The sequence below is a fragment of the Mus caroli genome, unplaced genomic scaffold (genome assembly GCF_978045245.1).
Source record: "Mus caroli unplaced genomic scaffold, Mus_caroli_1 scaffold_7, whole genome shotgun sequence".
Lineage (NCBI taxonomy): Eukaryota > Metazoa > Chordata > Mammalia > Rodentia > Muridae > Mus > Mus caroli.
In genome coordinates this window covers 27,257,736-27,283,145 of record NW_028227262.1, presented here as the reverse complement: position 1 = coordinate 27,283,145, position 25,410 = coordinate 27,257,736, and the positions used below count along the sequence as shown (strand labels likewise).

Sequence of the window (25,410 nt, the reverse complement as noted above, 5' to 3'; positions counted from 1 at the left end):
TGAATGTTGGGACAAGCTTGATTGGGGGGGACCAGCGTTAAGAGAGGGAGACAAGGGTCTGAAGTAGCTAGGGGAAGGAGATGGAAGGATTAGGTAAAATCCGACTTTACTCACTGGGCAGAAGGGCTGCCAAAGTCAGCTATTTTGTTTTTTGTAGACTCTGGTATCTCCTGTGTAAGAAACAGCAGAGCAGTGTCTCTCAACTTTCCTAACACTGTGACCCTTTAAAACAGTTCCTCATGTTGTGGTGACCCCCAACTGTAACATTATTTTCATTGCTACTTCATAACTGTAGTTTTGCTTCTGTTATCAATTGTAATGTAGATATCTGATATGCAGGATATCTGATGTGTGACCCACAAAGAGGTCACAATGCACAGGATGAAACTGCTGTACTGGGGGTCATGATGGTGGGCCCAGTGTGCAGGCACAGAGCAGACCCAGCAGGCAGGGCAGGTTGCACCATGCCAGCTGGGCACGGGGGTGAGAAGTGGGTAGCTTGCGGCAGACCATGACTCTTTTCCCTCCAGAGCTGGTCCCCAGCTGGTAAAGGCGTGGAGAGCCAGACTCATTCTGGTTTTCCTTGATGGGCAACAGAGGCCGGGGGGACCTGAGGGATGGTGAGTGGGGTGCCGATGGAAAATTACAGACTGCCAATCTCACTTCACACCCTCCACTGTTAAGACGTTTTTTAGCAGATAAAGGGGAAGTCCACGCAAAGGGAAATTTCCCTTTCTCCCCACAACTTCCCCTGTTTCCATCCCACCCGGCACTGAAGAAACATCTTGATGTTTCCAGAGGCCACAGGCTTTTTCGTATCCATGCTGTGAAGACTTGCCCAGAGAACCCTGTTTTGGAAAAATCCTCCCATCATTGCTGAGGGCACACACATTCCCCATGGGTGTGCACACTTGACAGCCGCCAGGCTGTTCCAGAGGAGTCTTTGGTTTGTGGCGCTGTGCTGGGTAGAATCCGAGTATCTGGATCCCAGAACCCCCACTGGAGCCTGCAACAAATTCTGACAACTGTCCTTAAGAACCTGTGATTTCCCGGCACAGCCATGTTGACTTTAACCCTCCACAGCAACCTTGAAAAGCACCCATTATCCACCTTTCCAAAGTGGGAAACTGAGGCTCAGAGTCTTCCTTGGCTGAGAGGCCATGATAAGGGTCAGGTGGGTGGGCTGAACCCTGGATCCTATTTGCATTTGCCTTCCTGGGATATGCAGGCTCTGGAGACTTCTCTAGGAAAATCCCAAGGAGAAGGCAGTGGCTGGGAAGGTCTTGAGCTTTACTGGAGAGCCACAGAGGGCAGGTACTTGGTGGAAAACTCCAGTGTGTGATTCACCCTCCTCCCATGCCCTCGTCACTGAGGCCAGCTCCCCTCCCAAGGTCCTCAGTGTCCAGCCTGAAAGTTGGTGGCTCCCATCCCACTGCTCTGGTAAGAGGGGCTGTACCTTGCCTAAGAAGGAGCCGGTAGTTGGGGTGGAGGTGAGGATAAAGGCGAAGGGCCAGGAGCAGGAGGAGAGAGGTCATGGAGGTAGGGCTGCCTGAGGCAGCTGTTCAACAAGGTTCTGGGGGCTTCTTCTGGACAGTGCCCACTGGGAAGACACTAGTCAGGAGTGAGGGGGCCTGAGGGGACAGAAAGAAAGGGTCACAAGGCTTCGTTCCCTGAGGGTGGATGGTGTAATCTAGGCTTATAGACTTCTCAATCTCTTGTTGCTTGTGGTATTTTGTCCCTTCACTTTCTACAGCCCCCCTTCCCTGGTCAGGCCATCCATCTCAGGACCACTGGGTGGGGCTGTGGGGGGGGGGCGGGGGGAGGAGCAGGAGTAAGGAAGGTGAGAATTCCTCTTCCAGGTCTGGAGACGCTTACTCATTCTGGAGCAGGAGTTCTAGCTGGACTGAGAGACCAGGTGAGTGGGAAGAGCATGCGCAGAGCGCGCAGTCTGGTTATCATAGCCTCTGTACCCCTGAGTCTGGAGAGCTGAGGCTCAGGGCAGAGGCAAGACCCAGCAGAACTGTGTGTCTGGGCAGGAAGCAGGGAGCTGCGGTCCCCTGAGGCCACAGCGAGTCTGATGCCACCCTCACTAGCCACATAATGAAATTGCTCAGGGACAAGCCCCAGTAAGTAAGGAGAGTCCACAGATGGGGAACTGGCCCCGAGGAGGCGGGCCATCTGCCTGCCAGGGGAGGGCAGTCAGTTTTCAGAGCTAGGAAGGGTGAGTGGATGGATCTGGAACTAACGGTCACAGGTTGGGGGCGCCTGCCTCTTGGTCAGCTAGGGCTAGAGCAGAAAGCAGGGCACCAGCTTGGGTGGGACTGGGTCTGAGGAGAGGGAGCTGGAGATGTGGGCTGCCACTGTGGAGGGCAGCTGCCTACCAGGTGTGAAGGGCTACGAGCAGCCAGGCTTTGGGGCCATGCACACAGGTATGTGTGTGCAGAGGGACGTGACGGAATGGCACCGGTGTGTTCAGGGGTGGGTGCTGGTATGTGGGTATGGGCTGAAGTGGGGCTGGGTCTCTTTCGTTCAGGGAAGGGATCAGTGGTGCCTGGGCTGAACTCTAGCAGTATGTGGGGCGGGGAGGGTTTCTGGAGGTGTCTCCTAGAACCAGAGTGGGCTTCCATCTAATCTGCCCAGCTCCTGAGGAGAGAGTTAAGACTGTACTTGCTGGTCCTTTGAAGACAGAACCCAGGATTGGCTCAAGGGCACCCAAGTATGGTGAAGTCCCTCCCCTTCCCCTTGCTCAGCCTGGCAAAGCGGGTGGACAGCCTGCAGAGGAGATCTGTGGCTGTGGAGGTAACAGAGCTTGCGAAGGGGAACGAGTTGTCCTTGCTGTCACAGAATCATTCCTAGCAAACAGACTGGGGGGGGCACCCTGGGGGCAGAGGCTGTGTTTTTGAATTTTTTTGCTGTTGGTTCGGAGCTGGGCTGAGCTGGAACTTTACTGTCCTGCCTTGATTCTGAGATCTGGAGTTCTCACGCAGATGATATTCACTATACTGACCCATAAGAAGAATAGAGAGAAAAGGGGCCCTGTGCAGCGTGTTTGTACGGCTAACGTTCTCCTGGACATTTCTTCCCCGAGTCTAACATAGCTGTCCAGTGCTGTGGTTTCAGCCCTCTCTCCCCCCTGCTCACCGTGGCTCTGAGCCATCTCTCCTTTTGCCTGCCTTTGTTTTTATGCTGTGGTTCCAGTCTTCCTCTCGAAAACATTTTAAAGACTTTTTATTTGTTTATTTTTATGTGTATGAATGTTTTGTGTGTGTCTGTGCACACTACATGTCTGGCGACTGAGGGAGCCGGAAGAGGAGTCTCCTGGGACTGAAGTTAGAGGCATTTATGGATCACTGTGTGGCTGCTGAGAGTGGAACCTGGATCCTCTAAAAGTGCAGCCAGTGCTCTTAACGGCTGATCCATCTCCCGAGGCCCAATCTTTTATTTATAGAAAATTATATTTATATTTATTCTTATTTTCATTATATATTTATATAAACTTATATAATAATAACACATCAACATTATCAATAATATTTACATATTGATATATTTATGTAAATAGAAATATAATTTGTATAAATATACTTATTATATTTATTTATAGAAAATTATAAAATGGCCTATGGCTATTCACTATCTCAGGTCCTGTTCTTCCTTCTCTTCCTTGATAAACCCAGTCTCAAGCCTGGACAGGGTTCTGGGTGTGCTCCTCTGACCCTTCCCCCCTCATCTTTCCCATCATGCATCGCTCATATACTCCTTTCCCCACCAGATCATCCCCTCTCGCTCTGTTCATCTTGCAATGGCTGCGAGTGGTGGGGAGAGTGGAAGGTTTGTCTTCTGCAGGTTCCCTCAGGCTTCCTCGTGGGTGGGTGGTGCTTGCCGAGCCCGCTATCCCATGGCTTAGCAAGCAAAGGCAACCTATATGGTCTTTTTCACATCTCTTTGCCTTTATTCTCCCCTTCTGCCGCTACCCACTGGAGACAGGGTCATTCTCTCTAGGAGATTTAAAGCTCAGGGATCATTTGCCTAAGTCACAAAGCAAGAGCCCTTCCTACTAGCTGCTCTTTGGGTTCAGCCTTTGAAGATCCACTGAGCACTGAGCATGCGCTGTGGGTCAGGTGTTGCTCCCCATCCCTGAGCCTCGCTTCCTCATCTATAACGTAGGCCTAACAGTACTCGGTACTTCAGAGACTGTTAGGATGGGATTTGATAGCGGATATTAAAAACCCCGTGTCTTTAGTCCCGCGATGACTCGAAAGTTGACCTTTCCTTGTTGTAATTAGCAAGTCTGAGTGAACTTGACTTCCTGTCTGGTGCTTTTGCAACAGTGTTTCCAGCTCATTCATTAGGTCTTTATTTGTTTGTCATTTATCATCTGGACGTGATTCAGGGGTCACTCTTCAGGGTGCCAACAGATTCCGTCTGGGTTCGGGCCTCACTGACTGCTCCCCTGGCTTTGTTAATGCAGTCTGGAGCCTTCCTCCATGCCTCGTCTTTCTCCCTTGTGTCCGAGAGACTGGAGCCTGGAGTTTGCACCAGCTTATGTGTCTCCTTATGTTTTTCCTGCCCAGAGCTGGCAGTGAGAAACTGAAAATATCCCAGTACCAGAACCTCACCCTGCCGTGCTTTTTCATTCCTGGGATAGCCTGCACCCTCCAAATCACCTTCAAAAATTTTCCACAACTGTAGCTGGTTCCTGCCCACGCCTTTCTAACGGACCCAGGCTTGGGCTGTTGCCTGGGTTAAAAGGACCAACAAATAAACATAGAGTCTTCCTTCATAAAAAGACTCCCTTGTGTCCTGGAGGAGTATAGGGTACATGCTAGGCCTGGTCATTTGATTCCCTGAGTGTCCCTGGAGGTGAGGACCAATGGACAGAGCTTCCCCGAAGGTCTAGGCACCCCCTTCTTGGCATTTCCCTGGGAGGAAGGCTTGAAGTAGCATCAAGATGACCAGCTGTACAGAGGCAAAGAGGAGAAAGCTAGCGTGGGTTCCAGATACAATAGACCTCCTGGCGAGTGACAGACAAAAGGGACAGAAAACAGAAGGGACAGTGGCCCATGGAAGTTTGGGGGAGGGCTGTACATTTTAGAGGGCAGGGGGAAGGGAATGGCAACAGCCACAGTGGGCAGCCCCTGCCAGGCTGTTCTTGTAAGAGACGGGCATTCGGTATCTTGAGGTCATCTTGAAATGACCACCATCCAAGTGACCCCTCCTGGCTCCAGGATCTACTATGTTTCTTGGGACAGATAGACATAGAAATGGCCTCCCTTGAAAGCCTGCAGCTGGAGCTGATGCCAATCTTGTCCTCGGCTGGCCTTACTTAGAGACCACACCTTCTCCCTCCCTCCCAATCAGAGACCACATTGAGCCAGCTCCCATGTTTACCAGGCCTCCATCGATCACAATTGCTCAGGAAAGGTCCGTGAGCCACCTCGGCCACACCTGCCCTTTAACCCAGCAGCTCTGGCAGCCTCTGGTCTGGAGGCCAGAGGCCGAGTTGCTGTTATTCACAGCGTACTGAAGATCTAGACAGAAGAGCCAGCTGGAGTGGTGGCCAGCTATAAAGATCAAAAGGGAGCCGAGCTATAATGGGGTTTTAATCACAGCTCTACCCCTGGGTGGTGCTGGGCAAGTCTCTGACCCCTGAAAACCTGCTCTATCTATTGCTTTGTCTGCCGAAGACTTGGCAAGCTGAGATCTGCTTCCGGTTGGCTCAGCCTCATAACTCAGAGCAGAGTGTCACTTTAGATAGAAATGTCATCAAGAGCTTGGGAAGAAAGGTAATATGCCAACAGGAAGGCCTGGGCGGGATAAGTCAGGGTGGAGGGAGATGGGTGTGCAGGGTGTGTGAGTGTGTGTGTGAGTATTGTGTGGGTGTGTGTCAGTATTGTGTGAATGTGTGTTTCTGTGTGTGTGTGCATGAGTGTATGTCTGTGTGAGTATGAGTATGTGTGAGTGTGTGTGTGTATGAGTATGTGTGTGTGTTTATGTGTGTGTGTGTATGTTTGTGTGTGTGTGTGAATGTATGTGTATGTATGTGTGTAACAGTCCTTTTCTTCCCTCACCAGGTTTCTGCCTCTCACAGTCCTGCCTTACCTTACAGGGCCTCCCTATCCAGTATGGACAGGAAGGTTGCAGTCCATGAAGATGGCTATCCTGTGGTCTCTTGGGTCCCTGAGGAAGGAGAGATGATGGACCAGAAAGGCAAGGACCAGGTGAAGGATCGAGGCCAATGGACCAACAAGATGGAGTTTGTGCTGTCAGTGGCTGGGGAGATCATTGGCTTAGGCAACGTCTGGAGGTTTCCCTATCTCTGCTACAAGAATGGAGGTGGTGAGTTCATGTTCAGGTGATGTGGTGGGAAGTCCTGTACCTACCGGCTGAGCTACCCCTTCCCTGGAAGTGTGGTCAAATGGAAGGGGGCACAGCCATGAATCTGGAAGTCTCCACCTCCATTTCTAGCCTTCAGCGTCCCTCCTTCTGAATTGGGGGTGATATAATATCCAGGACGAGGTGAGATTTAAGGGAGACAGTGAGCAGAAGCATGCAGCCTGGGTTTTTAGCTTCTGCATCACTCCCCATGGATGATAACAGCTAGTGGGGTTCATTCATTGATTCATTCATTCAGCTCTCATGACTGCAGGCCTCTCATGAGCCAAGGCTCTGCTCTACCTGCAAGCCAGGACTTGGTCTGTGTGCTGCACCCTGATGAAGGCTGCAGGTGACAGGCAGGAAACACATGTGCCATGTCACTGTGATGAGTTGAGTGACAGAGAGGAAAGGGAGAGGGTCTCCAGGGCAGCATCTCTGTAGGCAGACATGAAGAGTGTGGGAGAGGGATGGATCCCCTGGGACTGGTGGGATTCCTTCTTGGGTCTGGAAGGGGGTTCTTCTTGCACAAGTGGCTGTTCCAGGAAGAGGAAACACACGTAGAGATTATCAGTGTTTAGAAAAGCCTTCTAAACTGATTTATATTTAACCTGATAAATAGCTAGCAGGTGTGTGCAACCCTCTGACACGGGTCTGGCATTGACAGAGGCAGCCTCTTGTGGATCAAAAATATTCTTTTAGAAAAGTTGCCTCTGCGTTAAGGGAAATACAGCCTTTCCAGATGGCTCCCTTGACAGGACAGTCTAACATCTTAACGTGAGCTGGAAGTTGTGGCTGGGTCCTGTATCTAGGACTGTCCTTTTTTTATATGAGCAGCTTGAACGCTGTGGGTTTTGGCATCAAAATGATTCTGGAAGTGTTCTCCCAGGGATACCAGGGGCTGACTATGACTGGGCAGGTGGGCTTTCGCAGCCACCTGTTTCTCTCCTCTTTAACATGAGGAGTAAATGAGGTCTGGGGTCCCACCTTGGAGTCACTGGTTTTTTTTTGGGGGGGGGTTAAAAAATAATAAGAAGGACCAGCGATTAGTCCTTTCCTTATCAAGCCGGGAACAGATTTCTATGAGAACATGATGTCAAAGATGAACCCAAATGTCACTGTTTTGCTTTAGGCTAGAATTGTTCTAACTCCTTGTGATAACAGGACTTGCCCTCCTCTGACCACAGGCCCTACTTGATGGAAGCTCATCCTTCATTAAAATATGTAGACAGATTCCTTGATGACTGGTTAATAAACATAGCCCTGCAGAGAGAATGGCCTTTCGAAAGAGCAGAAAAAAAAAATAATAATGAATTAGTATGAGGTCATCTCTGGGTGTGAGAGAGGAGAGTAACTTAACTTAAGCGTCCTTGAGAAATGCCTCATCCCAGACTGAGCCTCCTGCAAGTTGTATTGCTGACTCTGAGGTTCAGGGAAGAGCCAGTGGCCAGGCCCTTGGCTAAAGGTAGATTGGAGTACAGGAAGGGAGAGTATAAAATGACCTCAAGCTGAATCCACAGTGGCTAGGGTCCCCATGGACACTGTCGGGCTGCTTGTGTACACAGCTGGATGTACACCCCGAGGCTGTGGCCAGGTTAGGATTAGATCAGGCCAGTGAAACGAGGACATTTGCAGCGCTGATGTTCCGGAAGTTCAGCAGAGCGCCGTGTGCCAAGGGTCTCCTATATCATACTCAGAACCAGCCTCCATCCAGTCCCAGAGGGCCCAAGGAAAGCCTATCTCTGGGTGTCCAGGACTCTGCATCTTTTGTGGGATGAAAACCCACATTAGGGGCACAGGAAAGATACTCCTGCACCTGGTGGGAAGGGCCTGTGAGCTATGTGCCCCCACGGACTTCCTGTGAAGGGCCCTCCATCAAAGTGTGGAATCTGTGCACAAGGAGCGTTAGTTAGTCTTTATTTATTTACAGTTTTTCTTTTAAATTTATCTTTATTTTACATGAGTGACTGTTTTGCCTGCATGTATGTATATGCACCACCTCTGTGCCTGGGACACATGGAGGTCAGGAGAGGGTGTTGAATCCCTGGAAATGAACTTATGGATGGTCGTGATCTGCCATGTGCGTGCTGAGAACTGATCCCAGGTCCTCTGCGAGAGCAACGCATCTTTTAACAGCTGAGCCATCTCTCTCCGGCCTCATTAGCTAGTCTTTAAAAGGGAGTTATGATACATGCTGAGGCATGAGTGAATGTGGAGATACGATCAATGAAATGAATACGACAGGATAAACGCCAGGGTTCCATTCACGTATTCCATGTGAGGCGTCCACAGAAGGCAGTCCATAGAGACAGAAAGCAGCAGGTCGTCACAGGGGCGGAAGAGGGAGAGCTCATGTTTAATGCATACAGAGTTTCAGTTTAGGATGATGATAAAGCTTTGGAGGCGGAGGCACAGCACCCGGAACACTTTACTGCTATGGGAGCGTCCACTTATGAAAAATGTATATCCTTACATAGTATATACTTTAACATGCACATATATACCAAGAAAAGTGGATTTCCTCAGCAATTATACCTAACGAAATTTGTACGGAGGAGCAAAACTGGAAAAGTATGTTAGGATGCAAGCGTTTTTTTTTTTTTCCTACCACAGCAAAAAACTAAACACAAAACTAAAAGTCCAGTGTCAAAATACTAACAAAATACTATCCTCCACACTAGAGCATTCTACAGGTGCTGAAATAGTGTCACGTATTTATCGACATGAAGAGGTTTGTGATATGAATTTAAAAATAGTGGCTGAATCACATATTGTAATTTTTGTGAAGAAGAAATGTGTGTGCTTACAAGAAATCCAGAGAGAGGGCCTGTATTCCAGTACGTGGGTCACTGAGGCAGGAGCATCACAGGGGCCAGATGGACAGCACAGTGAGACCTTATCTAACAAAACGGAACCAAGTGGGTTCTGAAGTTCCATGGTCGAACACTTACCTGCTGTGTGCATGAAGCCCTGGGATGTCATCCTATATCAAATCACAAAAGATGGTGTCTCAGTCAGGGTTTGTGTTGCTGCACAAAACATCATGACCAAGAAGCAAGTTGGGGAGGAAAGGGTTTATTCAGCCTATACAGTGCTGTTCTTCACTAAAGGAAGTCAGGACTGGAACTCACACAGAGCAGGAACTTGGAGGCAGGAGCTGATGCAGAGGCCATTGGAGGGATGTTCCTTACTGGCTTGCTTCCCCTGGCTTGCTCAGCCTGCTTTCTTATAGAACCCAGGTATGGCACCACCCACAACCAAGGGCCCTCTCCCCCTTGATCACTAATTGAGAAACTGCCTTACAGCTGGATCTCATGGAGACATTTCCTCAAGGCAGGGTCCTTTCTCTGTGATAACTCCAGCTTGTGTCAAGTTGACACACAAAACCCGGCCAGTACAGATGGGGATAGATGGAGGGAGGGAGGCAGGCAGGGAGGCTTCTGGAAGGATATTAATACTCTGTGCTTTCTTCCCCTTTGTGCTGGTTTTCCTCCTTAGTGGGAGTGATGACTTCAGAGTCACTATGACGTAGCCATATGTAATGGTCAGGAGTGAAGCCTCGGGGTCAGGATACCTGATATGGTGTTTGTTTCTTCATCTAGACCTTTGTTCTTGTGTTTTCAACCTGGCCTCAGTTTCTTTATCTGTAAAGGGGAGTGAGAACAGTATCTCCCCAGTGGAAGGTTGACTTGTAAGGGTTCGACCCTGGGGAAGCTTAGAAGAGGCTCCCACATAGAAAACACCAACCAAGTGCTAAGTTGCAGTAGAACCGAGACTCCTCTCCCTGGGAGGGACCTCTGGGTCAAGATAGTACCTCAGCAGCTCTGCAGGTTCCTGTAGGGTTTGCTGCAGGGCAGGCAGACCAGACAGCCCCAGGGATTGGGGAAAACCCTCTGAAAATGATTGGTGAGAAAAGAATGCTCGGAAGCTGGCTCTGTCTGTTTGTTTCTAACACGTAGCCATCTTGATAGTCTAATAAGCATATCAAATTATGCAGAACACATGTTCTTCTTTCAAGACTAATAACATGATTTGGTTTGTAAAGCACAGTAAATAGTTCTGGTTTATTCGAGCTCCCATCTCCAGAGTCATTTCTTTTCCTCCAAAGACTTTGCCGGACTTATTGGGGTGGGGGGGGTCATGTCAGGATCTTCTACTGGGCACCCCTGACAGCATGTGCGGGACACACTGTAGGTCTTGGGCATGGTGAGAAAGGAGGTTGAGGGTAGAGATGCTGGAGTTCAAAGTCTGGAAGCAGCAGGTGGTTCAGACTCTGCCTTTCTTTCCCTCTCAGGAGCTTTCTTCATCCCCTACTTCATCTTCTTCTTCAGTTGTGGCATCCCGGTGTTCTTCCTGGAGGTGGCACTGGGCCAGTATAGCAGCCAGGGGAGTGTGACTGCTTGGAGGAAGATCTGTCCCCTCCTCCAAGGTGAGTGGCGTCCTCCCTGTTTCTGCCCTTGGACCTACCGTCCTGCCCACCTCCACTCATTGCCAGTGTTCTTGCTTTCCTGTCCTAGGCTTGGTGTCTATGCAGACTCCCTTGCCGAGCTCTCCTGTCCTGTGCTATGTGAAGTCAGACTCTTGAGGCTAAAATTTAGACGCCCAGGGAGAAGGACGTGTCAAGAGAATAGAATTATAGGTACCAAATTAGATATGGCTGGGGAGGTGCAGTCAAGAACCTGAACCTTAACCTTCACCTGACCCAAGGTCAGCGATGCCTCTGACTCTATATCATGACTCACACAGGCTTCAAAAACCCTCACAGGTACAGGAATGCTGCTGATGGTGACAGCCAGCATCTGTGGAGCCCGGCTGTGTCAGTGTTCATGTGTGCACTTTTTGTGCATTGCATCACCCAGGCCTCTGTCACTCCCTTGACCTCATTTCACAAATAAAGAAAGCAGGGCCATTTAGTGAGAGTTTAAATCAGGGCCCCCTGAGCTCTTTTCTTCTCGAATCTTTTAGGGACAGCTTACTCTTCTCTGTAGATCTGTGGAGTGGAAACAAGCCCCTGGGGTACCTTTGACCAGCTTTCCTTAGTGGCTTAGCCAGTTCTGGGCCTGCAACAGAAGGCTCAAGAGCTTCCTTGGCTCTTAGACATCCCTTACACCTCAGATGCAGCCTCTAAAGGACCATCAGGGACCAGGCTGCCTGGGTTATTTGTCCAGAAAGGAACCAAATTGAGCGTACCTGATGAGAACTGGTTACCCTGACTACCTGACCAAGGATTGGGGAAGGGCAAGGCTGGTTGCAATCTACACCTCTTGGGGCCTCAGTTGGCTTCTTATACTATCAGGGAGATGTCTAATGGGGCTACAGCCCAGCAGAGTACTGTAGCTAAGGTAACTGTGAGAATTCCTACATTTTATCTCTACCGAGGAGACCAAGTTCTTGCCACAGCCCCAGTGGCTTCCAATGCTCTTGCCAAGCATGCCCTGCTCCTCCTTGCTTTGCCACTTTTCAGTTTGCAAGCAATGTATGATGGCGACAGAAGAATAGAGAGAGTGAAGGCAGGAGAGCTAGAGATTGGGGGGGGGCAGAGATAGACCCAGAGGGTGAGGGGAGAAGGAGATGTTAGCACTGCAAGTGGAGCATGTGTAAGATGATGAACGTATCCCTGAGAAGATGATATGAACGTTGGTGTGGGGGCACATGTGACTGGCGGACCCTCCGTGAAATTCTTCTTTGCTTATGCAGATCTCTTTGAACCCCCCGTCCCCCATCCCCTCTGCTCCCATAGGCATTGGCATGGCCTCTGTGGTCATTGAGTCTTATTTGAACATCTACTACATTATCATCCTTGCCTGGGCTCTCTTCTACCTGTTCAGCTCCTTCACCTGGGAACTTCCCTGGACAACCTGCACCAACTCGTGGAACACAGGTATCTGTGTGTCAGCCCCGCTACTGGGCCTGGCTCAGGAGGTTGGTCTGTGGTGGCTGGTGACAGAGTGCCTCACAGACCTTGCCTTAGAGCTGAACTGGTGTGGGCTGTGCTTTCATGAAGTCCTCCTGGCTGACCCTTCTGTGTGGCTTACAGAGCAGCCACTGTCAGAAGCAATGGGGCTGTTATGCAACCACAACATGCCTCCATTTAGCAAATGTTCCTGGGCACCTCTCACATGTCAAATGCTGTCAAAACTGGGTAAGGGCAGATAGGCCCCCGACACTGTCTGACTTGGCTGGGGTAGAAGTAGATGAATCAAAGACGGGTGGAGAAAAACAGTACAGTAACTACAGAGTAATGAGAGAACAATGAGTCCATCTTGAGAACAGTATGGGGGAAGTTCAGTGCAGCACAGGGTCTAGGTTCTCTGTCTGTAGGATGAAAAACCAGCGTGGCACAGTGGGCAGGCCAGAGACAAGATATTGATGGGAGCTGCCCATGTGGATATCACCTGTCTGCCATCCATCCTGTTCTGGAGGACTTTAGCATATTTATAGCCCTGGTCAGACTCACTAGGAACAAGTGTAGGGGACACAGGCTATACAGGGAAGAGGAGCTGGTCCCACCAGTATCCTGGCCCCTGAGGAATCTCTTATGCCTAGAACTGGTGGGAATGTCTGGATGACAGGTGAGAGGGTAGTGAAAAGGCATCTTTCCTCATCTGATCCCTAATGGATACACATTCCCAACCCTGTCCCCTACAGAGCACTGCGTGGACTTTCTGAATCACTCATCGGCCAGAGGAGTGAGCTCTTCTGAGAACTTTACCTCACCTGTCATGGAATTCTGGGAGTAGGTTCTGGGCCTGGTTGCCATATGCCAGGGGCCCTAAGAGCAGGGAGCCTGGATGTCTGGATTGCACAAACTTGAACATCAGTGGTGCATGCCTCAGACTCTGCATCCTTCTTATTGCTACCTCTGCCCACTGGACAGATATCACTTAGGGATAAGGGAACCTTCACGTTCAGCCTTGATAGAATCTACCTATTCCTTCATAGTTATCCCAAGCCTTCCCATATCTGCTTGCATTTTCTCATCTGCATCTGCTCACTCTCATGGCCGTCCTCCTGTGCCGTCCCCATACTCCAGCTGCACCCACACACCCCGGACCTCTATCCACAGAGTCATAGAAAACAGCTTTATTATCTTCTGGCTACTGGCTGTTCCCTGGTACCCATTTGGTAGCTTGACATTGACTCGTGTTTGCACCACACAGACGTGCTCATCATTTACTCTCCTGCATGACGATGCACACCCCACCCCCACAGCCATGTCTCCTACCTGCTTCCCTTGTGGTCTACCTGTGTCCTCACACCAATTCTTGCTGCACTGGTTCAACACTCTCCTGTCTACCCGTGCCCTCTCCCCTACCCATTCTGGGTTATTCTGAGCTTTCTCCTAGGCAAACACATCTCCACCCTCATCTTTAGATTGTAGCATGCTTCCATTACCTCCCTCTGGTCCTGTGTCAAGCATGTGTCTATCCAGTCCCCCTCTGTGGGATTACAATGGTTTGGTCTTCTAACAGCCAGGGACACTCAGACCACAGGTGGGAACATGGCATGACCATGGAGAGGCTGGGGAGGGCAGGGATGGGACAGCCCTGGAGAGTGTCATCTGTTGGGTCATCTCTGAATCAGGGGACTTGGTGACAGGCAGATTGTTCCCTATGGGCTTTCAACTGGTTACTTATTTTTCCCAATCCCTTAGGAGACGGGTTTTGGGTATTACATCGGGCATCCACGACCTGGGGTCCCTGCGTTGGGAGCTGGCCTTGTGCCTCCTGCTTGCCTGGATTATCTGCTACTTCTGCATCTGGAAGGGGGTCAAGTCTACAGGCAAGGTAAGGGATCCTGGCTCTTTGTGAGTACTTACATTCGGAGTCCCCAGGGATACTTTAAAGAAGCCCCCCAGGAGAGCAGAAAGAACAGTTTGGGAGAGATATATATTTATGTAAGAGCAGGCAAGTTTTAGGAACATGGGGATTTGGCTCAAAACGAGGGGAGACGCCCCCTATCCTCCAACAGATTTCAAAAGACCTGTTTAAGTTATATTTAGAGTAAAATAAACTATAAGAGTCCCACTTTGAGAACTCATTGGTTTCCAAGCCATTAGCAATATGGGGGGCGGGTGTTTCCTACTCTCCTATGCATGTGTGCATCTGTGTATCTGTCTCCATTATGTACGACAGGGTCACATATTCTTATGACATGCCTGTTGTATTTAAATGAGACACGAAGAAGAGTTCCCATACAAATTAGCAAACAGAACCATCTTTGGGGTTAAGTGCCAATCAGTGAAGGGGTTTAAGCCAAGATGAGCATCACTGGGCTTGCTCTGTAGTGAGATTTCAGACCTGGGCTTCATTTCTAGTCTGGAGGACCCATATCTCCTACTTCTCAAAGACAAGATTAGCAGGTACTGAGTTCTGACTGAGCGCCTTAAGAGAGGAGAGGTTGATTTCAGCATAGGATTTCAGGGAGTGACATCATGGGGGGGGGGAGTGTGGGTTATGACTTGGTGGTAGAAACTTGAAGCTGCTGGTCATTACATGATGGTGACCAGGAGCCAGAGAGTTTGGATGGGAAGCAGAACTAGGTTGAAACAATCTCCATCCTTCTCCAAAAGCCCCACAACTTCCCAGCACAGCACCACTAGCTAGGAACTAAGTGTTCCTAGGGACACTGCCTGCCAGGGACATTTCACAACTCAGTGGTGACACTCCTTCATCCCTTGGTTATGGCTTAAAGAGGCAACAACAGTAAAGATAAGAACGTCGTCAGTTAGTGGTGGTACCCAGAGGGACATAGCCTGGTGTCCCTTTTCAGTCTCCAGGATGCTCCCAGGCTGCTGCTACTGCCCCAATCATAGTCTGGAAAAGTACAATCTGGATGGCCCACAGATTGCCAGCAAACCTGGCCACCTTCCTGGAGAGGCACCCACTCTCGGGGGGTTTGGGGAAGGCACCCAGGGTGGTGGATGGAAGGGACCAGGTTCTGGATTTAAAGTCCTCTTTGAAACGTTGTGGGCTGAGAGCTTCTTCCTCTTTCTTCCCCCACTTGCACGCTCCCTTCTTCCCCTCCCTGCTGATGTGTATCACACTCTGCTGGGGAGTAAGACCCGCTGGAATGTGTAAAGGGAGGTGTGGAAAGTTTCATATGCTCGCCATCAGCTGACTGTATGAAGTCAGAGGACAGAGGTCCCCTGATGGTTGTGGTGAGATCTGTTCTGCCTGGGGACGGGCAGAGGCAGGGCAGGATGACCACTGGAGACTCCCTGGCTCCCCGCTGCCTCTGCGTACCCGTGTCAGAAGTGATTTTTGCCTGCTTGCCTTCCAGGTTGTTTACTTCACAGCCACTTTTCCCTACCTGATGCTGATTATTCTCCTGATCCGGGGTGTTACCCTTCCTGGAGCCTACCAGGGCATCGTCTTCTACCTGAAGCCAGACTTGCTCCGCCTCAAGGACCCCCAGGTGGGCACCACAAGGGTGTTGTTGATGGATACATGTCCTCCTCCACTATACTGAACTTTCAAAGGCTTCTATTGCTTTTCCTTTGATTTAAGAGAAATAGAGGTTAGCTGGAGAAGAACTGGGGAAGAAATGTTTGAAACGTGGATGGAGGTATCTTGAAATCCCACCACCGCCATTACCATATTAGTCTCACCACCCCCAAGTGGTGTGCATATATTAACACAACGGAGGTAATTTCATTTAGAGAAACAGACCTGTTTGACGTAAATTATATCATGCACTTTTCCATGCTATTAAATGCATCTTTAAATGTCATCTCAGTGCCTGTATAATATTCCCGCCAAACTTAATTTATTCAACAAAAAACCCAGAGGGCCTCTTAATAGCTACATACTGCCTAGTGCCGGGGCTAGCACAATGGAGAAAATGAACCATTTCTCTGCCCCGCTGAACCCTGAGGCCCAGCCATGGACACTGAGGTGATGTCTATCGGTATCTGGGGGTGATTGTCATGACATCGTACCCAGACTCTCAGGTCTCTCTTTAGAAATGGTGTAGTCTTTGTGCCTGACCAAAGCTCTTCCTACCACACACACACACACACACACACACACACACACACACACACACACAATCATCTCTAGATTGCTTATAGTGCCACACTATCAGTTTTTTTTTTTTTTTAAACAAATAGTTGTTCTATTGTGTCCACACAGGGAACAGTGCTAAGTAAAAAGTCAGTCAGTCCTTGTTAGGACAGGTACAACATTTATTTTTTCTGAATACTACTCATCTGAGGGTTGGTTAACCCCCCTCTCCCTCCCCCTCCCCCATCTCCAGTGTATCTCTCACCAGCCTGGGACTTAGAGGAGACAACCCAGCCAGGGAGCTCCAGGGAGCTGCACTGGGCTTTTACAAGTGCATATCACCATGCCTGGCTTTTTAACCTGCTTCTTCTAGGGATTGAGCTTAGCTCCTCAGGCCACTACTAATACCCCAGCCCCAGTTAGAATGTCTTTTACTCTTCAGTAACTTTGTAGACTCAACAGTAGCACTTTATACTTTGTTTTATTGTTCACCAAGGGGTGGGGCTGGGCGTGTCCTCATGAATGTATCAGCGATTTGCATTTCTTCCTCTAAGGCTTGCCTGAGCATTTTTGTTTGTTTTTTGTTTTTTGATCCCACCAAGAAGCCTTGGTGGATTTTTTTATATTTTTCGGAGGCAGCCTGTGTACCAAGTCACAGTTCATAAAGTGTCATAGAGCCACACTGGCTGAACGCGTGCCAGGCACTCTTCACTCTACCTGGGTCTGTAGATGCCACCTGCGAATGGAATAGTCCGCAGGCACTTGCTGCTTCCTGAGTACCCACAGAGCCAAACCAGAAACAGGACCTGCCTATGGGATGGTGGCTTCAGAGAAAGGGGACAAGTTACCGGGTGGTAGGATGCAGGCAAGATGTTGTGCGGAACATGAAGAGGTGGACTGTGCTGTAAGGGAGGAGTTACGCTCTGCTAGGCACAGCTCAAGGCCCTGGTGGCCTCTACCCACTTTCTTGGGCCTCATGTAGGTGTGGATGGATGCGGGCACCCAGATCTTCTTCTCCTTTGCCATCTGCCAGGGGTGCCTGACAGCCCTGGGCAGCTACAACAAGTACCACAACAACTGCTACAGGTGAGATCTGCTGGTGTGGCGGGGGAGGGTAACCCTGCCTCTGCGGGAGCTGAGCAGGGCTCATGTGGACACCTTTCCAAGACTCAGCTTCTTTCCCCTACTTTGCTGGTCTTCTCTTGCCCTGACATCTGGTGTTTGTTTGTGTTGCCTGTGCCATATCACACTCCCTGCTCCCCCCATCTTTCTTCCGTGTCTTTCCGTTTCTTGTCCCCTTCTTCCTCCTTTACCGTCTGTCTTTCGATCTCACCTTCTTGGGTTGCCCTTTTTTCTTCTCCTTTCTCTCTTCTTCCCCATCTCTGACCTCACTTATCCCCACAGGGACTCCATCGCCCTCTGCTTCCTGAACAGCGCTACCAGCTTCGTGGCTGGGTTTGTTGTCTTCTCCATCCTGGGCTTCATGTCTCAGGAGCAGGGAATACCCATTTCGGAAGTGGCTGAGTCAGGTAAGGGACACTCTTCACATGATGCTTGAGACTCCGGGGAAGGAGGGTTGCAGAACAGACCCCTCCTGAAGAGAGGAAAGATTTCCCCAAACCAGAGCTAGGGACCTTTTTAAGCTCGGGGTTGGGAGCGGGGGTTGTGTGGCAGAAGCAAAGCTTTTAGAAGTGTGAGAGAGAAGAAAGGAAAGGAGAAGAGACATAAGCAGAAGAAGGGAGAGAGGGAAGGAGAGAATCAGATGAGAGAGAGAGAGAGAGAGAGAGAGAGAGAGAGAGAGAGAGAGAGAGAGTGTGTGTGCACACACGCTCGCATGCACAAGTGTCCCAAAGAAGAGCATAGAGTTGATCTCGTTTCCTTAGAACAGCTCCACCCACATGCCTACGCACAGAGGCTTACAGATCCACTAGATGCACACATAGGCACACACATAAGTGCTCACAAACATATACTCATATGGACACTCAAAAGTGCTCAACACCCACACACAGATGTTCACAGATACACAGAGATACACATAGAAGATCATGGAAGTCCACCTCAAATGTTCACCAGCACACACAGATGCTCACAAAAGCTCATGGATATAGTAAGTCATTTACAAAGAATCCTATGTATAAATTCATACACACACATACACACACACACAGACACTCTGACAAATAGAAGCACATAAAAATCACAGAAATCCACATTCACAGGTGTTCACAGATGCACACAGATCCTCATATAAGTTCAGGACAGATGCTGACATGCACAGAATCTCATAGACCCTACAGATGTTCACAGACACAGAGACACTTATAGACAGATGCTCACAGCTGCAAACATTCACAGAAGATCTCAAATGCTCTCGGACAATCACAGACATACATAGAGGCACACACATAGATGCACATGCATAGGAACTCACAGACACACATAGATGCACATGTATAGGAACTCACAGACACACATAGATGCACATGCACAGGAACTCACAGACACACATAGATGCTAACAGCACACAGACCCTCACAAACCCTCATGGCATTTACAGGCATGTCAAGATGCACACAGATGTCCCCACACACTCCTGGGTGCACATGGGGCTAAGGAGAAGGCTCCTCTCCAGGTAGTGAGTGGTCTGGAGCCCACCCAGCTGCGTTGTGTGCCCGGCAGGTCCTGGGCTGGCCTTCATTGCCTTCCCCAAAGCTGTCACCATGATGCCTTTGTCCCAGCTGTGGTCCTGCCTCTTCTTCATCATGCTCCTGTTCCTAGGGTTGGACAGCCAGGTATGGCACCCTTCTTGGTGGCACCTTTCTTCATGTACCTTTTCCCTGACTATGGGTCAGAGGCCTCACTATGGTTCAAGTCTTTAGCCTGGTGTTCTGATGACTGGTCCCAGGCCTCCTCCAGAGCCCCTGCTGTGAAAGACCTCCCACAATGCTCAGATGCTCATCCCCAGCCTCATGGTCCAAACCCATTCTTCCTAGCTCCGGGGTGCAGAACCTCCCTCTTCCAACCTTCACTACTGGGATTCCTTGATATGAAGTTGTAGCTGAGGGCAGGGCTGGCTTACCACTGCCTCTGTTCCCTGACATCAACAGAGGCACATAGGGTGATGCACAGTAGGGCCTTGTAGGGGCAGTGCAGGGCAAGCCCCATGCCCTGGCTGCACAGCTGAGTCTCTCCACTCTATTGGTCCACAGTTCGTCTGTATGGAGTGCCTGGTGACCGCTTCCATGGATATGTTCCCTCAGCAGCTCCGAAAGAGTGGCCGGCGGGAGCTGCTGATCCTTGCTGTCTCCGTTGTGTGCTACTTGATGGGGCTCCTTTTGGTCACCGAGGTGAGAAGACAGCGTGAGGCTGCTGATTCTTAGAACCATTCTCTCCTCCTGCCCAAGGGCTTATACCCTCTGTGCCCCTGTCATGGTGAGGTTTAAGGTCCCACTCACTGAGATCTAAGTGTTGGTAACGTCACATAGACACACACACACACACACACACACACACACACACACACACACACACCCTAAGCACCAAGGGGACTGAATGGGGTTAGGTGACAGCGGTGTCTGGAGCTATTTGACTTCTGTGAAATGCATGAATCTACTTGTAACATCACCGGGTACATTCCTTTCTGTGTCCCCATCCCCCTTTCCTCAGGTGACTTGGCTCCAGGCAGACTTTCCTCTGTGAGAGCAAGGAAGGCTGTTTCTGCTCCTGGTACCTTTCCCCAGTCAGCCAATCAGGTTTTCTCTTGAGTTTGACAGATGTCAGGCTAAGACCCTTCCCCAGGCTTACAATATTGGAGAGGACTGCCACAACCCAAAAGGAATGTAGAGAGGGGTACCAGTTCCACCAAGATGGGATATTGGGCAACAATACACTACCATAAGTCTGTACCCCCAGCACCTCTCGGGTATTAGAAATTATTGTCCTGAGGCTGATGGTAGTTCCTGAGGGCAGAACCAGGCTGAACAGACTCCTGGTAACTGTAAAATCTCTCTTATGAGCAGGGCAGGGCAGGGCAGGGCAGGGCAATACACCTCGCTATGAAAGCAGGTGCTAGCCCCACCCTAGCTCAGCCCCCTCCTCCTCCTCCGCAGGGCGGGATGTATATCTTCCAGCTCTTTGACTACTATGCCTCCAGCGGCATATGCCTGCTCTTCCTCTCCCTGTTTGAGGTGATCTGCATCGGCTGGGTGTATGGTGAGTGGGGCAGGTGGCTATGGAAGAAGATGCCCCAGGACTGATGAGGCCAGGCTCTGTCCAGTTTGGGTGTCTTGGTCAGAACGGCCTGATTCCTTTTTTCTAGGATTGTCAGACGTACCTGGAGGCTCGATGTCTCTCTTAGACTTAAGTCAAGGACAAAACAGGCATCTTCCATCTGCGAAATTCCAGTCAGAGGGGACCTTTAGGGCCTTTGGCCTGACATCCCCCCCGACCCCCATACCCATCCTCAGATTCCTTCACTGCATTTCCTACAGCCAAGCCACTTGTGCCGGCGTTGTTGAACATTGAAGGCTCCATGGGCAGTCCTCATGCCTTCAAAACAGCTTCCCTGCTGTTATTGTTACACGTGGCTTTTTTGCAGGGAGGTGAATTCTGTCGTGCTTGGACTTCAAGGGATGGCCTAGGCCTCTCAACACTAAGATCACTAAGCTGCAATCCCAGTGCCACAATGTCTAAGCCATTGTCATACTTAGCATCACAACCCTGGTGTTCCTATGGTGTCCTTTCCTGCTCATGGAGCTGGCTCCTCTTCCCTCCCTAAGCATGAAATATCTGTCTGACTCTCCTGGAACTCTTGTTCTCAAAGGCTCGAATATACTCAATCAAGGAGGCAGACATTCCTCCTGGCAATATTGGTCTCAGAGCTTGAGGCCTTTAGAAGTCAAAGCTGTGGCCCTTTGAGGGTTGGCCTTCAAGTGTCAGTGGTCATTGGGAAGGCAGTGAGCCTGGGTTAGAGGAATTCCCCAGTTGTGGCCACCGGTGAATGGTTCTTCACATCTGAGGAGATTGGCTCTGCCTGAAAGAGGGCCAGTATGAACAAACGTCGACATAAGCCAAGCCAGTCAGTGCCTTCACTAGATGCAACCCAACCTGGCAGTGCTCAGTGTGAAGAATTCACAGCCCTGGCATCAGGAGCACTGCTTGCTCTCTATTCCTGGTACTTTTCTGGCTTTTCTCCCTTCCGCAGTATGGGTCAGTAAAGATTTGCTGGGACTGGCCCTTTAGGCCCGTATACTCCTGTGTATGTATAGGACAGACACTATTCACCCTTAGACAGGGCAGCAGAAGTTGTTTCAGCAGCCTGTGGGAAGTAGCTTTTGCCAGCACGGCTGCTGCTCCTCTGTGACTGGGAGGCTGGGCTGCACTCTTCCACTGTGTGGTGTGTGTTACCCTTTCTATCACAGCTGGGCCTGGGGGAGGAGTGGGAGTCTTCCCCAAGGCCAAGAAGCCTTCACTTCTGGCTCTCACCTTTTCTCTCACTCTGCTGGCTCAGGGGCTGACCGTTTCTATGACAACGTGGAGGACATGATTGGCTATCGGCCATGGCCCTTGGTGAAGATCTCCTGGCTCTTCCTGACTCCTGGCCTTTGCCTGGTATGCACCTACCCATTGCCACAACTCCCTCTTGTCTGTATCTGAGGGCTCTTTCCAGCCTAAGAGCAGGGGCTGGTCCCTCACTCTCCCTGTTCTACTGAACATTCTGCCTCGGCCCTCTCTCACAGTCCTCCTTACTCCTCACAGGCCTCTTCCTCTTCTTGAGCTCCTTAAGCCCATGCTTGCCATCTGCCTCAGTCCCTGTGACTGATGGCTCAACAGACCCATCATACCTCAGATGCCTTTCAGTGTGGTTGGGTGCGCCTCTGTCCTTAGCTCTTGGTGTTGCCAGGGGAGGGACTCTGTGGCTCCTGTCTCACCCCGCCCCTCTCTCTTTTAGGCCACTTTCTTCTTCTCCTTGAGCAAGTACACACCTCTCAAATACAACAATGTCTACATGTATCCTTCTTGGGGATACTCCATTGGATGGTTCTTGGCTTTCTCCTCCATGGCCTGTGTCCCACTCTTTATCATCATCACCTTCCTGAAGACCCAGGGCTCCTTCAAGAAGGTAGGTGGCCATGGAGGTGGAGGGGACCCAGTGAAAGAGGTCCTTGAGGGAGTCTTAGGGGCAGGATCACATCAACTCCCCACATAAGAAAGCCCTGGGGTCGTATGGAGATCTTTAAGGCCTTTAAAAACCAGCCTCTGGAATCCTAGGTTCATAGAATCTGGAAGCAGGCTCACTTCGAAGGCAAACCGCTTAATGGTTAAGGGAAAACATGGACCAAACAGGGCCCAGATTCAGGAGGTTAAAGGCACACACATTCTGGCTTGGGAAAACTGCCAAGTGCACCCTGGCTCCTGGCTTCTTGTGCCCAGTTGGGGCACAGCAGATGGTGCCCATGTAGCTTGAGGCATGCCTTCCTGGAAGAAGCCATTGCCAATGACCCATAAAGACATTAATTTTGTCTGTCGAGGTCAGATAGTAACAGAGAGCCGATATACAGTGGTTCAAGCAAATGGGCTTCTTGAATTCGTATGTAGCAGGAAGGTCAGAAATGAGAGCTGCCAGCATTTGGTTTGGCTGCAGAAAGACCACTGGGGCCCTGTCTTCCCATGTCCTCATACCTTCAACCTGAGCATGTCATGTCCTTGTTTTCATGTGGTCATTGTGAGGTTGTCAAGATTCCCAATGCCCACCACCACAGCTACATTCAAGGCCAAAAGGGGTGGGGTTGACACACCAAAAAAAAAAAAAAAAAAAGATGTAGTAGCATCTCTTCCCTCTACAGATAACTGGGAAATCCTTAAAGGGGCATATGACAATAGTAATTAGAAGGGTAGTAAGGAGAATCGCAACACTTCTTTATACCTTGCCCTGTGCCATGAACTGTCTCATAAAGTGTCTCGTTACCTCCATTTTACAGATGAGGAGAGTAAGGGGACAGAGGGCTGGAGGAGTTAGGCAAGTTGCCTGAGATCATCTAGGTTGTTCTAGTCAGAACTGAGTTCAGTTCATTTCTTCTCTTAATTCCCTCTCCTTGTTTGCTCTTATCTCACCAACCCCGAGTTTGGCCCTGAGTGTCTGACTTTGTTTCTGGGGACACACCCACAGAGAGCATCCCACTGCCCACCCCAGTGACATACCCACAGAGAGCATCCCCCTGCCCACCCCAGTGATACACCCACAGAGAGCATCCCCCTGTCCACCCCAGTGACACACCCACAGAGAGCATCCCCCTGTCCACCCCAGTGACACACCCACAGAGAGCATTCCCCCTGTCCACCCCAGTGACACACCCACAGAGAGCATCCCACTGCCCACCCCAGTGACACACCCACAGAGAGCATCCCCCCTGTCCACCCCAGTGACACACCCACAGAGAGCATCCCCCTGTCCACCCCAGTGACACACCCACAGAGAGCATCCCACTGCCCACCCCAGTGACACACCCACAGAGAGCATCCCACTGCCCACCCCAGTGACACACTCACAGAGAGTATGCCCCTGCCCACTCCAGAGCTTACTCACTCCCTGCCTTTCTCACCCTTAGCGCCTTCGAAGACTCATCACACCAGACCCCAGTCTGCCCCAGCCAGGGCGGCGCCCACCACAGGATGGCTCCTCTGCTCAAAACTGTTCATCCTCTCCAGCCAAACAAGAACTCATTGCCTGGGAGAAGGAGACTCATTTGTAGGAAGTGCCAGAGGCCAGGTGACTCCAGAGCCAGGAACCTGGTCAAGGCTAGCTCCTCCCAGGGGTAACCTCTGCTCCACCCTGCTGTGACCTCTCAGGACACCCCTGCCAGTCTTCTGGGAGCCACTCTTCTGTTCAGCTGGAACAGCTTGTCACCTCTCAGTCCTTTCCAAGTGATCTCTAGGAAGCTGAGTCTGCCAAGTGGTTTGAACTCAAAATCCTGACTTTTTGGATTAAAAAAAACTAAGAACCAGACAGGCAAAGTGATATTTTCAAGGTCACACAGCCTGTCAGAGCCCTAGACCTTCCTTGAACTTGCTGCTCTCAGCTGAGGCGTGTGAGCCTCCAGCCTCACCCCTGCAGCAGCTAACAAGCCTGCATGGATCTCCTGCTGTGACATGTGTGTCGTGTGTCTTTTCCTTGTCTCACTCCACTTCAGCTCTTTTGTGGGTGGGAGGTCACCTCATGCAGGTGCTCGGGACTGGGGACATACCTTGTTAAGTTCCCTTCTAGCCTCTACCTATCAGACTTCTCTGAGCTCTCCATGTTCTTTTCCTGGGTGGTAGGACTGGAAGCAGGAGATTTCCTCTCCTCCTTCTCCTCCTCCTCCTCCTCCTCCTCTTCTCTTCTTCTTCTTCTTCTTCTTCTTCTTCTTCTTCTTCTTCTTCTTCTTCTTCTTCTTCTTCTTCTTCTTCTTCTTCTTCTTCTTCTTCTTCTTCTTCTCCTTTCTCCCTCTTTCCCTCTCTCTCCCCCTCCCCCTCTCCCTCCCTTTTTCTCTGTCTCTCCTCCTCTCCCTCTCTCTTTCTCTCTCTCTCTATCTCTCACACATACACACACACACACACACATACACTCACACACACACACACTCTCACACACACAAATACACAATGCACACACACACAGACATAGACACACACACACTCACACACACACACACACACAAATACACACACACAGACACACACACACTTCCCTCTTTTTCTTATCCTCTTTTTTGTCTGGTCCCTTCCCAACCATTCCTTCCCACTTGCTAACATACAACACATAGCCTCTGGCTTCTGAGGGTTCCAGGAAAGCAGGATGCAGGTGAGTTCGTGGTGGGCCTTCAAAAGAGAAGGGAGGGGAGGGAGTAGGGTTCTGAAGACACTGTCCTGGGCACAGAGCCCTACTCCCAAGGAAGAATGCCTAGATAAACATCATCCAGAGTCAGTATCCAGTGGTTAGAGCAATAAGCCATGTCTTGTCCTGTGTGGGTTCCATTCAGAGAGCCTCTGA

The 25,410-nt window shown here is 50.3% G+C and overlaps 1 protein-coding gene across 2 annotated transcripts; it reads left to right on the top strand.

The window, feature by feature from the left end:
• Positions 1–1,884: 1,884 nt before the first annotated feature.
• Slc6a12 (solute carrier family 6 member 12) lies at positions 1,885–24,529 on the top strand. Of its 2 annotated transcripts, none has more exons than XM_085839981.1 (15): positions 1,885–1,915; positions 6,110–6,339; positions 10,670–10,804; positions 12,116–12,256; positions 13,024–13,111; positions 14,030–14,162; positions 15,658–15,792; positions 17,362–17,465; positions 17,784–17,908; positions 19,062–19,174; positions 19,592–19,729; positions 20,492–20,594; positions 21,892–21,992; positions 22,333–22,503; positions 23,990–24,529. In XM_085839981.1, the coding sequence occupies exons 2-15, from the start codon at positions 6,126–6,128 to the stop codon at positions 24,131–24,133; spliced, it is 1,845 nt and encodes a 614-aa protein (XP_085696107.1). In that variant the 5' UTR covers positions 1,885–1,915; positions 6,110–6,125; the 3' UTR covers positions 24,134–24,529. The 2 variants fall into 2 exon arrangements, with proteins under 2 accessions (XP_085696107.1, XP_085696106.1); XM_085839980.1 differs by lacking the exon at positions 1,885–1,915 and adding an exon at positions 5,409–5,786.
• The last annotated feature ends 881 nt before the right edge of the window (positions 24,530–25,410 follow it).